Genomic DNA, 15,655 nt, shown 5'->3' with positions numbered 1-15,655 from the left:
AAACCTCATTGTCATTGTCATTGCCACTTGTATAGCCAAAGATCATTTTCTTTTATTTTGGTTGGTGAGAGTAAAGCTGAGGTGGCAGATGCCATTAGAGACAACCTTAGTAATCAATTTTCACATGCCTTCCTTGTAGAAATCAACCAGCAAGGCTTCTCGGGCACATAGATGGTGGTTTTGATTATCATAGGAAACAATTGTTTGGGTTTATGTTTATGTCTAAGTGAGGGGCTTCAGATTAAGACGGTAAAACAGGGAGAAATTTTGACAAGCAGAAGTAGGAGTAAGTTCACTTTAAGTATTGGAGAGCTTCTTCCAGATTTGGTTTCTCACTTTTCACCCCGTGTCCCTCATCCTGTGTCCTGTTCATGTCCTTTTGTATCCCAGATGCATGCTTTTATTTTTATATAAGTTAAGGGGGAAAATCCATTTGAAAACACGTATCAAACATGAATCAAGCTATGTTAAAGCAGTATCAGCATCCAATAAAACTAATACGTAGAGACTCTTTTCAAGTGTCCATGCTTCCTAGCAAACAAAGGTCTCAAAGGACAGCCCAAGCACAACTATATATATATATATATAGAGAGAGAGAGAGAGAGATAAAAGCAAAAACCTCATGTGCGAGAGCAAAAGGTTTTGCCATGTGGTACATTATTTGAGAATTCTTTCACTAGCTTTTTTTTTTTTTTTCGATAAGTAAAGGAAATTTTATTCAAGAACTTAATAATGAGTCACTCGAGCATACAGGAAGTATATAGCCAAGGACCAACATAATCAAATACATAAATTACAAGCATCCATCAAATCATAGACCGAAGAAATAGAATGACTTCCTATAATAGACATCCAGTCTGATAGATTTTAAAGAAGAAAAGTTTTAAATCAGCTATAGTCCTTTCGGAATCTTCAAAGCACTGGTTGTTTCTCTCCCGCCAAATGCACCACATCAAATAATGAGGGACAACCATCCAAATAACACCATTATGATGATGACCAAAATTTCCTTGCTAACAAGCAAGGAGCTCAACTACAATCTTTGACATCGCCCAGTGGATACCAAACAAGGTGAACACCATAGACCACAACTCATAAACAATAGGACAATGTAGTAAAAGTTGGTCTACCAATTCTCCATTACTTTTGCACATATAATACCAATCTAGAATCAACACCTTCTTCTTACATAAATTATCAATAGTCAAGAACGTTCCTAAAGCTACAGTCCAAACAAAAAATGCAACTCTAGAAGGAACCTTTTGCTTCCAAATACTTCTCCAAGGGAAGGATTGAGTACATACACCCAACAAAGCCTGATAGTAACTACTTACCTCAAAACCCTTACTCTTAGCAGGTGTCCAACCCATCTTATCCTCACCAATACCTCTCAATGAAACTCCATATATAACATTCCAAAAAACAAACAAAGAATCTGATTCCCTATCATGAATTTCTTGCAGGAATTCTAAGTCCCAAAAAAGAACCCCATTAGGAAACTACATGAGATCAGCCACATAAGTCTCCTTATCATTACTGATTCTGAATAAATCTGGAAAACACATACTCAAAGCATTGTTAAAAGCGCGCTTAAGCGCAGAGCGCAAAGCCCTTGGGGCTTTTTCCCTATAAAGCGAAGCGCCCTCACAAAAGCACGCTTTTTTGAGCTTTTTTATTAAGCGCAAAGCGCGCTTTTTTGAGCTTTTTGTAATTTTTTTTTTTTTAATTCCTAATTTGATTTTTAGCCATTAGATATAAATATGTTTGATATAAGCCATTGATTTAATATATAAAAACTAATAGTGTGATGTGCTACCATACACCTAAGCCTATCTCTTTAAATATTTTTGAACTTTTAACCACAACCACACAAACAAACACTAAATCAGACACTCACAAAGATAAAATTACTTAACATTCTAGTACTTTTTAGCCTTTGCCTTCTTGGCTCTATACTTCTATTTTGATTCAACCATGTTTTGTAATCATGACCATCAAATATCATGGTTGCATATATTTTGTAAAGCACAAAAGAATTATATAAATGTTATATAAATTATATAAAATGTTTTATTGTAATTTATATGATTAATTGATCACTTGATTATTGTATTGATCATTAATAATAATTTAAAAAAAAAATTTATTAATTTTTTTTTAAATGTGCCCTTCACATTGATCAGGCACGCGCTTGCGCTTTGCGCCTAGGCTCCAGGAGGCCTTTGCGCTTAAGTGCACTCAGCGCTTTTAACAACACTAACTCAAGTTTCGAATTTCTAGACCCCCAGACTGGATTGGAGAGCATACCTTGGACCACTTCACCGAGTGACGTTTAGAATCATCTCCCAAACCACCCCAAAGAAAATTTCGTTGAAGTTGTTCTATACAATATGCTATTTCTGCTGGAACTGGAAAAAGGGAAAGGAGATAAGTTAACCTCCTTTCCAGCTTCTCAATGATAGGATTCCAAACTGCTCTATCTTTCCATTTTGCACCCAATGGAAGGCCTAAACATTTCATAGGAAGTGAGCCCTGCTTACAACCCAACGCATCTACTAGCATCTCAAAATTTGGAACCACTCCCACAGGAACTAGTTCAGACTTATCCAAATTAATTTTCAATCCCAATACAATCTCAAACCATGACAAAATCAAGCGCAAAAACAGCATTCGGTTGATATCAACATCGCACATAACCAACGTATCATCTACAAAGAGGAGATGAGATACCTGTAAGTGATCACCTGTGGAGGTACCCACTAAATCCGGACAATCGACCTTCTATCACCGCCTTATCCATCATTTTGCTAACTGCCTCCATAACATCAACAAATAATAATGAAGAAAAAGGATCACCTTGTCATAAGCCTCTATAATTCTCAAAGAAACCACATGGAGCTTCATTAATCAGAACTGAGAATTTGACCGTGGATATACAGTAAAAAATCCATTTTCTCCATTTTTCTGGGAACCCAAGCCGCTCATGCATATACATTAAGAAACCCTAGTTCACATGATCATAAGCCTTCTCCACATTCAAAATGCATAACACCCCCAGAATTCCTGATCTCACAACCTACTGTCGAAACATTCATTTCCAATGAGACATGAGTCTAGAATTTGCCTATTCTTAACGAAAGCATTTTGAGATTCCGAAATAACATCCTTGATCACCTCATTCGACCTATTATTAGCCAATACTTTAGCAATAATTTTGTAACCCCCCCCCCCTATTAGACTAATAGGCCGAAAATCTTTCACCTCTACTGCATCTGACTTTTTGGGAATCAAGGAGATAAAGGTTGTATTTAAACTTTTCTCGAACTAACCTCTCTCAAAAAAAAAACTTGAAAAATCTCCATGAGATCTAATTTGATAACATCCCAGCAAGCTTGGAAAAAAGTCATAGGGAAACCATCTAGGCCAGGAGCTTTATCCACCTCAAAGTCTTCAACTACCCCAAAAACTTCTAAATCATCAAAAGGCCTCACCAACCAGCCAACCTTGTCATCAGAGATTTTAGGAAAATTCAGCACATCCGGATGTGAGCAATAGACTTTATGTTCCGTAAATAGGTACTATTCACTCGGTTAGTGCAATGTGTCACTCGGTTTTGAAAGGGAAATAGGTACTATTCATTTAACCATCCACCTAAGCAAAGGTTTTAATGGATTGATTCACTTAAACCTCCACCTAAGAAATGATTTTGATGAATTTTTTTTTTTTATGAGTAAATAATTTCATTGAAAGCCAAGGAAAATGAGTTACTCCCATACACTAGCTGTCTACAGAGGGACACAGAAAAACAAGAAAGAAAGGAAAAAGGACATAGACAACAACATGAAAAAAAAAAAAAAAAAAAAATCCCAGAACTAGGAAAAGCTCAAGGAGGCCAGATTATCTAGGAACCCCTCATATACTAATTGAATTTTAATGGTGTAGAACATTCAACGATGCAGATCATCTAAACCTAGGAACTTCGTATGAGAGGATACTTGCTTTTGGCTGCATTCAATTTTCTTCTATGATTTCATGGACTAATTAAATTTCTCTTGTAATCCATTGGTGAATCTTTCTTTTGTATAGGTAAATGATTTTGTTCCAAAAATACAACCTCATGATTAATACAAAGCAAAAGATATGCTAAAGAATTGTAATCAAAGAATTAGAAGTAAAAGATATCCAATTAGCAAGTACCACTATCACTGAGACCCATGACAGTTGACCACTCATAAAGTAATCTAGGAAATGAAAGTCTGAACTGCACTTCCAAAACTTCCCCATCTTCAGAGGTACAGGAATTACACTCCCACCACAAAAGCAACATCAAACACAAAGGAAAGTTTACTAAACCAATCTCACCAACCAATTAGTAAATTAAAAAATCTACACAGCATCTCCCAATTAACTCCAAATAGACTAAAGACATGGCCACACAATAGGCCAAATCACAATGAATAAGCAAATGATCCACCAACTCCCCACTATACCTACACAAACAGCACCAGTCTACTAATGGGATAACTAGGACGCATGAAAACTTCATTTTGGGTGTCATACCCGTGTTATACCAATGTCATACCAACGCTGTGTTAAGTTATAATTTTTCAAAATTGCTCGTGTCATTGTGTCGTACCCATATCCATGTCTATGCTTCCTAGGGGATAAGTTCAACGATGGTATAGGTGCTCTTTTTTCTTTTCTTTTTTAGAGGAGGGGGGGGGGGGGGGGCAAACAGTTCATCAATACGAACTGTCAATCAAGCTTTAGTGCTGTAAAATTTCAATCAATCTCCCTCACTCTGGAATGCCGGATCTTTCTCGTCACTCTCAGTCCTCTCTTTCTCACTACATCTCTCATTCTAGTCAATTTGTGCCTTAGCCGCTCTGGTCTCAGCTTGCTGACACTTGTCTAAGCTCAACAACACTGATTTAATGTTCTGAAGTAAATTCCTTCACACTAAACAATTTCCCTGATAATAATTGCTTAACCAGAAACAAAATTAAACTTATCTTGTAAGATAATAGGAGAGAACACAATTAGCACTATTCTAAACAATCAACCATAAGTTATCTGAAATGAAAGATGTGCACCAATTGATATAATTCTTACTAAAATTTGACCCATTTGATGTTTTCCTTTTAGCTACCATATATGAGAATAACTAGAGGGTGTTTGGATTGGGTGAAAACTGAGTTATATAACTCAGTTTTCATCACCCATAACCCAAAATATGTGGGACCCACAGAAGAAACTTTGTTTGGGAAGATTTTTGAGTGTTGTTCTCATCACTCAAAACTCAAAAAATTTGAGTTTGAGTAATGAGAAACGGAAACAAAATTGAGAGTTTCCAAATGATGATAACTGATTTTAGTGGCAAAAGTGTAATTATATTGCACTGGTGGGCCCCAATGGCAGTGTATAGTCACATCTACTTCATATTACCGTTGGCTTTTTTTCCTTTCTTTTTCTTTGTTTCTTTTCTTTTTCATTTTCAGACCTCTTCTCCTCTGCTTCAGTTCTTCTTTTTTTCCTTTACTCTTCCACAAGCTTCTCTCTTCCTCCTCTCACTTCCCTTCCTCTCAAAAATCTGCTGCATCCGAAGCATTTGGCCAGCCAAAGAGAGCCCATCCAGCTGAGGAAGTTGCTGACCGAAGAGAGGCTTGATCGAGGGGAGGCTAGATCTGTGACCAGCAGGGCTCTCTCCCTCGAAACTCTGTAATTTCTTTTTCTTCTTTATTTTTTCTCTCTGTTAAAAAAGGCTGAAGTTTGAAAGCTTCGGTTTTTTTGGCTTATGGATTAAAATGAGGTCAAGATTCAATCAAAGAAGATCTTGATGGTCTAGGATTCTTTCGAATTTTTGTATTGAATTTTCTTAAAAATTTTAATTTGGCTATTCATCATTTTGTTAAAGAATGTTTAAGTTTAACTGCCTTTTACTTTTCCAAAAGATGCTCAGCATAATAACATTGAGCCAACTGATTTGCCAAACTAACACAGTTGTCCCCTGCAGCTGGATTGGTATCCCTTTCATACCGTTACGCCCAATAGGTCCAATACTTGAAACAATCTCCCTAGCACCCAAATTGTAAAGCCTCTGTTAACAGAATCAACAACAGAGAAGCATGAGCTGGGTTTTGCGGGAAGGGAGAGAAAATGAAAGAAAAGGGGCAGTGGGTGGGCTCCACCATTTTGCCAAAATTAGAGATAAGAGTGTGAGATATAACTTAGTTTTGTAACCAAACACAAATTTCAGAGAGATTTGAATTATTTTGAGAATAGAGATATAAGTTATGAGTTTGAGTGATGGGTTTTGAGATATGAGTTATGAGCTATCCAAACAGTCCCTTAGTAACTATTGAATTCTGTGCCGATACAGCATAAAAAATCACATCAGCACAATATCAGAGATTACAAAAAGCGTTCAAAATAATTGAAGAAGAAGAAGAAAATTGATCCCTCCATTCTATTAAAGCTAAAAAATCATATTAGCCATCAACAAGTAAAATTCAATTATCTTCACCAACCTCAACAGCTCCCCAACTGCAAGTAAAGAACCATGTATGCTGTGAACAGGAGCATTTCTACCCAATCCATCTTGTGTAGCCTCAAACATACGATAATACCTGTCAACAATGAGAGAATAGAACTCAATGTCTACATGCATCAGAAGAGGAGGAAAGGAGAGGAGAAGAAAGAAAGGTACCAACACAATAAGTTTAACAAGGATATTTTTTATAAGGAAAAATTTTATTAAACAAAATAGAAAAGTTCCCCATGTACGCAAGAGGTATACAATAGGAACACAATTAAGAATGAAAAGTGCAGCAATCAAGTAAGACAAGCAAAGTAGCAAAAGAAGAAACACCCGAAGCAATTACCCACTGAAACAAAGGGTTAAAGAATAAAAGCTTCAGATCATGAACCAATCTTTTGCACCCCTCAAAAGTTGAAGCATTCGTGTCCCACCAAATACCCCACATTAAGGCAATGGGGGATCAAGCTCCATATTGCTGCATTACTTTTTTTTATATATATATACATCAATAGTTGGGGGTGGGGCGATTTGAACCCTAGATGTCTCTATTGGAAACACCAAAGATGCCAACCAATTGAGCTACAAGGCTCTTGGCAAACAACATGAAGATCTAAAATCCATATATACCTCCCAAGCCAACTAGTTAAGAGCTTCACGATGCGCCTCAACATAACCCAAGCATTCCAAATAGAGAAAACACATGTCAACACCCATGACCTTAAGGAAGATAAAAATGAAGCAGCATGTGCAATGGCAACTTAAAGTCAAGTAAACAGCCAGAAATATTCCACTCTTGCAATGGAAAAATAACGCAGAGTCCCCACTAAAAATATGTGCTCCACTCCAAAAATCATATGACTTGATGCCAGATTTTTTCTGACAATTTGTTTGTTTTATGCAAGGAACAAAATACCATTTCAGTATATTGTTTGGGTCTGTCCAAAAACAGAAACATTTTGGAAATATTTCAGAAATACCACAGAAATGTAAACTAATTTAAAAACAAGTGGAAACTATTAAATACGTATTATAAATCCATTTTATACAATAAAAAAATGTGTACACGCACGCATGTGCATAAGAGAAATAATGCAAAGGGCCTTTAGCATTAATGGCATTTAGCCCCTTTATGACAAAATAATAATACCTTTAGCATTAATGGCATTTAGCCCCTTTATGACAAAATAATAATACTATAATAATAAGGTTAAACCCACAACAATTAAGTGTGTCAATTTAGTCCCTTAACTTGATCTGATTTTAAAAATTTTAAACTTTCCATAATAACTTATTCTTCTTTTTTTATTTGACATGTGCTTCATTTGCCACATCAACTAATTTTGTTTAATTTAAATAGAGGGAGACCCAAAGATGAAATTGACTTGATAAGGCCCAAATTAAACTGTAATAGTAGTACATATATATATAAATAGTAAACTGTACCTAGCAGTAGGAGGACCAAATTAGTAACTTAAATGAAAAATAAAAATAATAATAAAAAACTCTTTACAAGTAATAAGATTTTATTGATGACGATGAACTACCTCATGTACACAAAGTGAATAACTAAGATAGCCTCCAAAATTACAAAAATATGAATTACAATCGACGCAAGAGGAAAAAAAAATTGTTAAGGTACCACCTAGGTAATTGCAGTGCAACAAACCAAGGGGCACAAGCTTATCGACATTGGGTGTGTGTGTGTGTTAATAATCAAATGAAAAGTTGACTTTTGAGTGGACCATAAGAACCCCATGTGTAAGGACAACAGGCCATAACCTAAGAGAAAGGACTACAATCAAACCCTCTACTTACCCCCCCCCCCCAAAAAAAAAAACCAAGCAAAAATAAAAACAGAAAACACAATTGAAGAATATATTATCAAAAATTATGGACTAACCACTGCACACGCCAACGCGTCTCACGCTTTTCAATAACTTTAAGGCAAGCACGCAATGCATCTACAGCTCTCTCTCGAACAGCCAATGTTGGATCCCTTAGAGCAACCCAGATAGCATCAACAAACTCAGGTACATGAACATTGAACACAGTCGAAGCATTTTCAGCCATTTCCTACAATGCAAAGAAAAAATATCTCAAGCACATTCTCAGCAAGAGGAAACTAATTAAAATATAAAGGAGTATTTCTACATAGAGAGAAGAACAGGATGGTCAACTTGTAACTTTCATTCAAACCCCAACTTTGGAGCAATGCAATACAGTGAACTAAAAATCCTTGGTTTGCTTTCTTGAAACACTATATTCTACCAAGGTTCAACAGGAGAGTGATTATAAAATTATTTCGACTCTTGCTAGAAGCCATGGCTTTGAGGTTATAAGCTACAATAAGGCTTTAAGGTTGTGGGTTGCAAGTCTTGAAATTGGTTTGGAAAGCATCTATCAACCATTTGGAATATGGTACCGGCATGTTTAATGTGGTTGGTTTGGCAGGAACATAATACCCACATATTTGAAGACAATGAGAGACCCTTAGACCTCATAAAATCTCTTCTCCTCGGTATTATGTTTCAATGGGCTCGTATTTGGGGTTGTACGAATTGTATTTCAATTTCTAAATTCTTACATTCTGTTCACTTAAGTTCCTGGTTTTGTTGTATTTGTTTCTTATTTAGAGTGTTCACCATGGTGAACATGATGTTCAGTTTTTTCAATAAAAGTCTTATTACCTATACAAAAAAAAAAAAATCAAAGTAAAAGCCCACAAAGTGTAGCCTTAATTCACTTGGATAACAGCTCTGAAGAGACTTCTAATGACTGAGAAATTGAGAATGAGGGGAATAATCATTGCAAATTGGTATTGCATGAGTAAATCAAATATGGTGGATCGTCTATTTCTTCACTGTGACATCAAAAGGGAAATGTGAACTCTTGTGCTCTGTTTGTTCAAAGTTAGATGGGTCAACCAAGAACACCAGTTGAATTATTGGCATCTTAAAAGGAGGACATTCGGTAGACAATCTACTTGTTATATTTGGAAGGTAGTTTCTTCATGTATAATGTGGAGTCTTTGAAGAGAGGGGAATTTGGGTACCTTTAAAGGAATTTGGGTACTTTTAAAGGGTGTAAATTACTAAAGATGGATGTGAAGCTGAAGCTTTTGTTCTTGAGTTCCCTCTATAATTGGAAGGTGGCTCCTAGTTCTTTCTATCTTTTGAACACGTAGGAGTTCTTGATCTTTTGAACTTTTATGTTAGTATTTGTTTTGGGAGTTTCTTTTTCTTTTCTTTTTTGGTAAGTTCTACACGCACCCAATGGATCTTGAACTCACAACCTCACCCAACATCCCATTATTAAGAAAGGAGGAAGTATCAATTGAGCAATGTACTAGGGTTAGTCCCTTTTGGCATTCCTCTAATGCAATTAATTACATATTTTTTTGGTTTCCCACAGTATTTCCTCAAAGTTTTCAACCAGAAACTAATCACTGTTCGCGACGACTGTGCCCATAGCGGGGTAAATCGCTGGCCCAGGGAGTTTTTTCAAAGTGCTGGTGCCCGGACTTGAACTAGGGAGCTCCTAGTCAAACCCAAGACAGCCATTTTGAGACCGAGTGCCCAACCATATTGTCTAACAATATAAAACATCCCAAGATGATATGCAATGGTCTTATAATGAGTAAACTAAGAACAGATGTCAACTAGTTGCCATTATCAAAATAAATAAATAAAACAAAAAACAAAAAAGATGTCACCTAGTTGTAAGCAACAATATCATGAATCAAAATTCCATTTATTTTTCAAAGAGAGAGAGAGAACTTCCCTAGTTTAATAATTTTATGCTAGTCAATAGCTAAGCACAAAAATGAAAAGGGTACACTTACTTTCAAGATTAAGACAGCAGCAAAACGGCGATACTCTACCCTATCCCCACGAAGCCAATCCAGAGCAGTATTTACCTAAGAAAACAAAAGGCTTCAGACAGTTAGTGCTCCTAAAGAACCACACTACAGAGTACCAAATGTGAAGAACACAACAAACCTGGCATTCCACTTCATCAGCAGTCATTGCTCCACCAGCCCTAGCTAGATGGCCCAAAACTCTACTAGCAAGGATCAAAATGTCAGGATCCCGCTTTACCTCAAACACATACCGCATGTAACTAGAAAACTTAGAAACTTTGGAGGCATTCTCGCCAAGTGCCACATCTATCAACTCATCAATAGCTCTTAAAGCTCCCAAATTGTCAGCAACATCGCTGCTTTCTATAAGGCTGGAAATTCGCTCATACAACTGATCCATGAAACGAGAAAAAGCTTCTCCACTAAGATCACGAGCTTCTTCCTCCAGATGTTTCCTTAAAGCCAATGAAGCCCCCTCCTGCAAATAAAATGCCAAAGCTTTTAATTTTCAGTAAAAATCAACAAACAACTATACTCAGTAGTGGTACTAAAGTAGCAAATAAGTTAAAACACACATACCCATATCATAAGCAATTATAAAGTTATGAGATAATGCCAGAACAGAAACTAAATTTAACAAACAATCAATGCACAGAAATTGAATTCTATTAAAGATAATGCATCCCAAACAAAAAAAAAAGCTTAAAAGCCTTCCATAAACTATGAAAAAGCCAAACATCAGATTCTCTCACTGTTTCTTAGTAACTTTTAACTATAGAGGAAATTAAAACAAAAAAATTATAATAAAAAAAAAAATCCCTTCATTTCCCTCACTTTCTAGGGAACCAATCAGAAAGCAAGAAAACAAATTTTTAAAACTATCAAAGCAACCTAATCAGACAAAATCTCAAAACGCAAAGAATTTTAATTCATTTTCTCAGCATCCAAACGGAAAGCAGGGAGAGAGAAAGAAGAAAACTTGGGGGATGTTGTTACCTTGGGGTTGCCACGTGTGCAGAGGTCGGCGAGGATTCGGCTGAGGGCGTCGAAGCTGCCGGCACCGGCACCGGCTGCAGCAGCTGCAGCGGCGGCGGCGGCGGCAGCAGCGCCGGCGGAGAAGCGGAGGGACTGTGCAGTGGAGGCCATGTGGCTTCCACAAATTGGAAACCCTAATTAAACCCTATCTATCTAAACTCTCTCTCTCTCACTCTCTCTCTGTGTTTGTTTGTGTGTGAGATCACTCAGATCTTTGAGGCATCGAAGTATAAGAAAGCCGTTGTGTACGGTTTGCCGTTATTAAGTACGCGTGGCTGACAGCCTAGTGTGTGTGGACCTCTCTCTCTCTCTCTTTCTCGTTCTCTTTCTCTCTGTCTATGTAATAAGAAGCAACCTTACACTCTTTGAGAGCGTGAAAAGTGCATACCCCAAACACATTCTCATTTTGGGTCTTTCTTTTTTTTGGGTGGAAGTTGATTTTTTTTTTTTTTTTTAATTTGTTGATACTTTACAATAGAGGTATCTTGTACTATTATAATCTTAGCATCTATCTACCAAATAGAGAAATTTTGTAGGCAAATTAAAAATTGTTGACTTTTTTTTTTAGAATAAAAAAAAAATTGTTGACTTAATTTCATGATATATGCGAGGGTCAAACCATAAATTTACAAGCTTAGTAAGAAAATATTGTACATTTAAATAAGGGATATGGCTAAACTAGAGCCATTTAATTAAAGGACAAATTTTTCTCAAAAAAAAAAAACAAAACAAAACAAAAGTTTTTCTGTGAGAGACTGGGAAATTGCATCTCAAAAAAAGAGAGATTTTTAGAGTGCTTTCTAGGGCACCTTTCTTTTTAGGTAAGTAGTGTGAGTCGCTACTTACTTTTTATGTACAAAAAATAAGAAAAACTAAATACAAAATACATGACCGAATTGCTTCGTTTCATTGATTGAATAAAAAAATACAAATTTGAAAATTTGAACTTTACATGGCTTTGAGTCCTAATTATAATCTACCAAATATACATGACTTTTTGTCCTAGTTACAATCTACCCAAAATAAATAAAGACAAGACTAGATTTACTTAGCCAAAAGAACTAAATCTGAAGACTTAGGTTATGGAATGGGGAGGTGCTAGGCACCCATTCCGTCCAGAGAGAGTCTAGTCTTTTAGACTCTTGTGACCAATGTACCATTTTATGCATGACATGAATAATATGATAAACATGTGAAAGATAAACATAAATTTATTTATGAATGAAGCCTTTTCTTTTGAAAAGAATCAGATCTGTTTTAGTTGGTGAAAAAAATGGTTTTTTATTTTAAAAATATCAGATATGTTTTGTAGTATATAAAAAAAGTGGTTTTTGGAGATGAAAATTCAGATCAATTTTGTAATGATAAAAAAAATGATATTTTTTTTATAGCAAAAAAAAAATCAGATCTGTTTTTATGTTGTATAAGAATGAAAAAGATTTTCTGAGAAGAGAGTTTCACTCATAATTTAAAATTTTGCAACAAACACAAACATAATAAGGCTTTATCTTTTCCTTTATTTTAAAGATATGCAGATATTAAAAATTCATATTTGTATCTTGAGAAAGATGCAAATCAGTTTTGATTTGAAAAAAAATTAAATCTGCATCTAAGGAAGATGCGGATTCCTTTTTATTTTAAAGAAAGATTCAAAACTACATCTTAGAAAGATGCAAATCCATTTTATTTTAATGCAAATCCATTTTATTTTAAGAAAAATTCAAATTTGCATCTAAGAAAAATGCAAATTCATTTTATTTTAAGGAAAAAAAAAAGTTGACTACATGCAAATCTTTAAAATTAAGAAACAGATTATATCAACAATAAAGAAATCAAGAACATATTTTCATGAACTAAATTGATCATGGTAAAATATGAATATCTAAAACAATTAAACATGCATCATCTTGATAAAGAAAAGCATAAGAGCAAAAGGATTAGAGAACAACATCTTGCATGAGCACACTTTGTTCTTGAAAGAATGTTTTAGAGTTCAAAGAAATTTGTTCAATTCTCTTTGAAACCTAAAAACCCTAATTTAAGCAGCAATACTCAGAGAATGGATCTGAAAATATGGGTGATTTGAGAGCCTAAAACTTATGCCTCTCAGAGCGTAGCAAAAAGGTGGTGAATTATGAGGTTCAGCCTCTATTTATAGAAGTCAAAGGACTCTAAAAAATAGGTACAGACGATTAGGATTTGAATCCGGACGCATCCTTTTGCAGAAAAGGTCGAAAAGGGTGAGCCTTATCGTCACCCGAAGGCCGTTAGGCCAAAACCCACAAGGAGAAAATTCGGCCCTTTTAGAGTGCCCTTTGGCACTCCAAAAGTGTTGAATTGCCCTTAGGACTCCAAACACTCTTTTGTGTTCGGTGCCATTTGGACTCCTCTTCTAGGGTTTTTTTGGCCGGTCCTTGTACCTAGACGCATTTTCATCCTCCATCTATGATTTTTCATCTCTTTTTGGATAATTCAGGCTATTTAAGAGTAATTATCTTATAGATAAATACCCTAAAATAAATCTTGATAAGGTTCAGATTATCTACAGTTTTATTGTTATCTAATCACCATTTTTATTCCTATGCATGCAGTCCTATTTTAAACACTAATTATCAACCAATCACAAAATTACTTAATTAATCTTAATGGTTTAACAAATCAGAATTTATTTAAACCAATCATGTGTGGTCGACCCTACCTAGACACCATGCATGCTGACCGTGCAAACTTGATCGTGCGATATCTTTTGGTCCGATGGTCCGATTTGAAAACCAGAAACACCGTTGCGATCGTTAAAATCTCAAGATCATTTTCATGATATGTAATGAATGACATGATGCATGTAATGCAAAGACAAAATGATGTATGTAATGCAAGAACAAATTGATGCATGTGATGCAATTATGATTTTTGAGGAACATGGATGGTCATTCAAGGCATTCTCATTGATTAAATCATGGGTGCAAGATTGAATGTCTACACTTTCTTTTTTTACCACCATTATGTTAGGTGCTAATTATGCACTACCCCCAATCAAACCCAAGGCAACAATAAGGTTTGATAAACAATTTTGAGAAAAGTTCCTAACCCCCAAGCATTTAACAAAATGGTAGCAAAGAACACCATTCAAAAAGCATGGGGGTTAGATACAAGGCTACGGATACTGGATGTAGGCCCAAACCTTTTGACATGGTATCCCCCGTTGTTGCATCAAAGGTTGGAATCTGACTGGGGTCATGGAGGAATTTGAAAAAAAAGACGTTATGATGAACAAAACCCGTTTATGCGGGTTCGAGTTGCTCTCCCTATCGCAAAGCCACACTGTCATGGTAGTTATGTTGTAGGTACTGATGGAGAACGCACTTGGGTCAAATTCAAGTATGAGAGATTGCCCATCTTCTGCCACTTTTTTTGGATTGTTAGGCCATGATTTGTGCCACTATGCAAACCATTTCGCAACAGAGAAGAAGTTGTGTACCAATATGGTGATTGGCTTAAGGCAGTGAGGAGTCAAACAAAACCTGCACAGACGCATGAAGCGGGTCGGCACAACGGCTCTGATGGCAATAAGGATCCTAAGTTGGAATTGTCAAAGGCTTAGGAACCCTTTGTCAGGTCGAAGCCTTCACAAACTTCTGAGGGAACAAGCTCCCATGGTGTGTTTTTTATTAGAGACTATTCTAGATAAAGAAGGATTTCATAAACTTTACAAAGATTTACCATTCCAGAATCGCATTATAGTAAAACAACTTGACTCGGGAGGTGGCTTGGCATTGTTGTGGAAATCAGAACTCAGTATCGACCTTGTTAATTTCTCGATAAATCACATCCTTGTCAAAGTAAAGGAGGAGGACGGGTTTGAGTGGTTTCTAACTAGATTCTATGGCTGGCCAGAAGCTACCCAACGAGAAAAATCTTGGGCCTTACTGAATCATCTCAAGACAGTGGTGAAGGGACCATGGATGTGTATAGGATATTTTAACACTATCCTTCATGCATCTGAAAAACTTAGCAAGCGACCATGCCACAATAATTAGGTTGATTTCTTTTCGCAATACTCTTGATTCTTGCCATCTAAAAGATTTGGGTTATCATGGTTACCCGTATACTTGGAACAACAAAAGGCCGGGTGACGCAAATACAAAGGTATGCCATGACCGTGTTGTTGCCATGAGAGACTGGACTGATAAGTTCCAACTCAGTAAGTTGATTCATCTCTCTTC

General features: G+C 36.1%; 1 protein-coding gene across 2 annotated transcripts in view; it reads right to left on the bottom strand.

Moving 5' to 3' along the window:
- Nucleotides 1–11,799, bottom strand: part of LOC142643585 (serine/threonine-protein kinase TOR) — a 90,356-nt gene extending 78,557 nt beyond the window's left edge. For both annotated transcript variants that reach the window (XM_075818272.1, XM_075818273.1), the window contains exons 1-5: nt 11,394–11,799; nt 10,537–10,875; nt 10,380–10,454; nt 8,439–8,611; nt 6,528–6,626 (exon numbers count right to left, since the gene is read on the bottom strand). In XM_075818272.1, coding sequence (XP_075674387.1) covers nt 6,528–6,626; nt 8,439–8,611; nt 10,380–10,454; nt 10,537–10,875; nt 11,394–11,543 — 836 coding nt within the window. In that variant the 5' untranslated portion in view covers nt 11,544–11,799. The remainder of the gene's footprint in view (nt 1–6,527; nt 6,627–8,438; nt 8,612–10,379; nt 10,455–10,536; nt 10,876–11,393) is intronic.
- Nucleotides 11,800–15,655: the final 3,856 nt, after the last annotated feature.

This window comes from Castanea sativa, chromosome 7 (assembly GCF_040712315.1).
Source record: "Castanea sativa cultivar Marrone di Chiusa Pesio chromosome 7, ASM4071231v1".
Classification (NCBI taxonomy): domain Eukaryota; kingdom Viridiplantae; phylum Streptophyta; class Magnoliopsida; order Fagales; family Fagaceae; genus Castanea; species Castanea sativa.
This window is presented reverse-complemented; position numbering and strand designations above follow the sequence as displayed.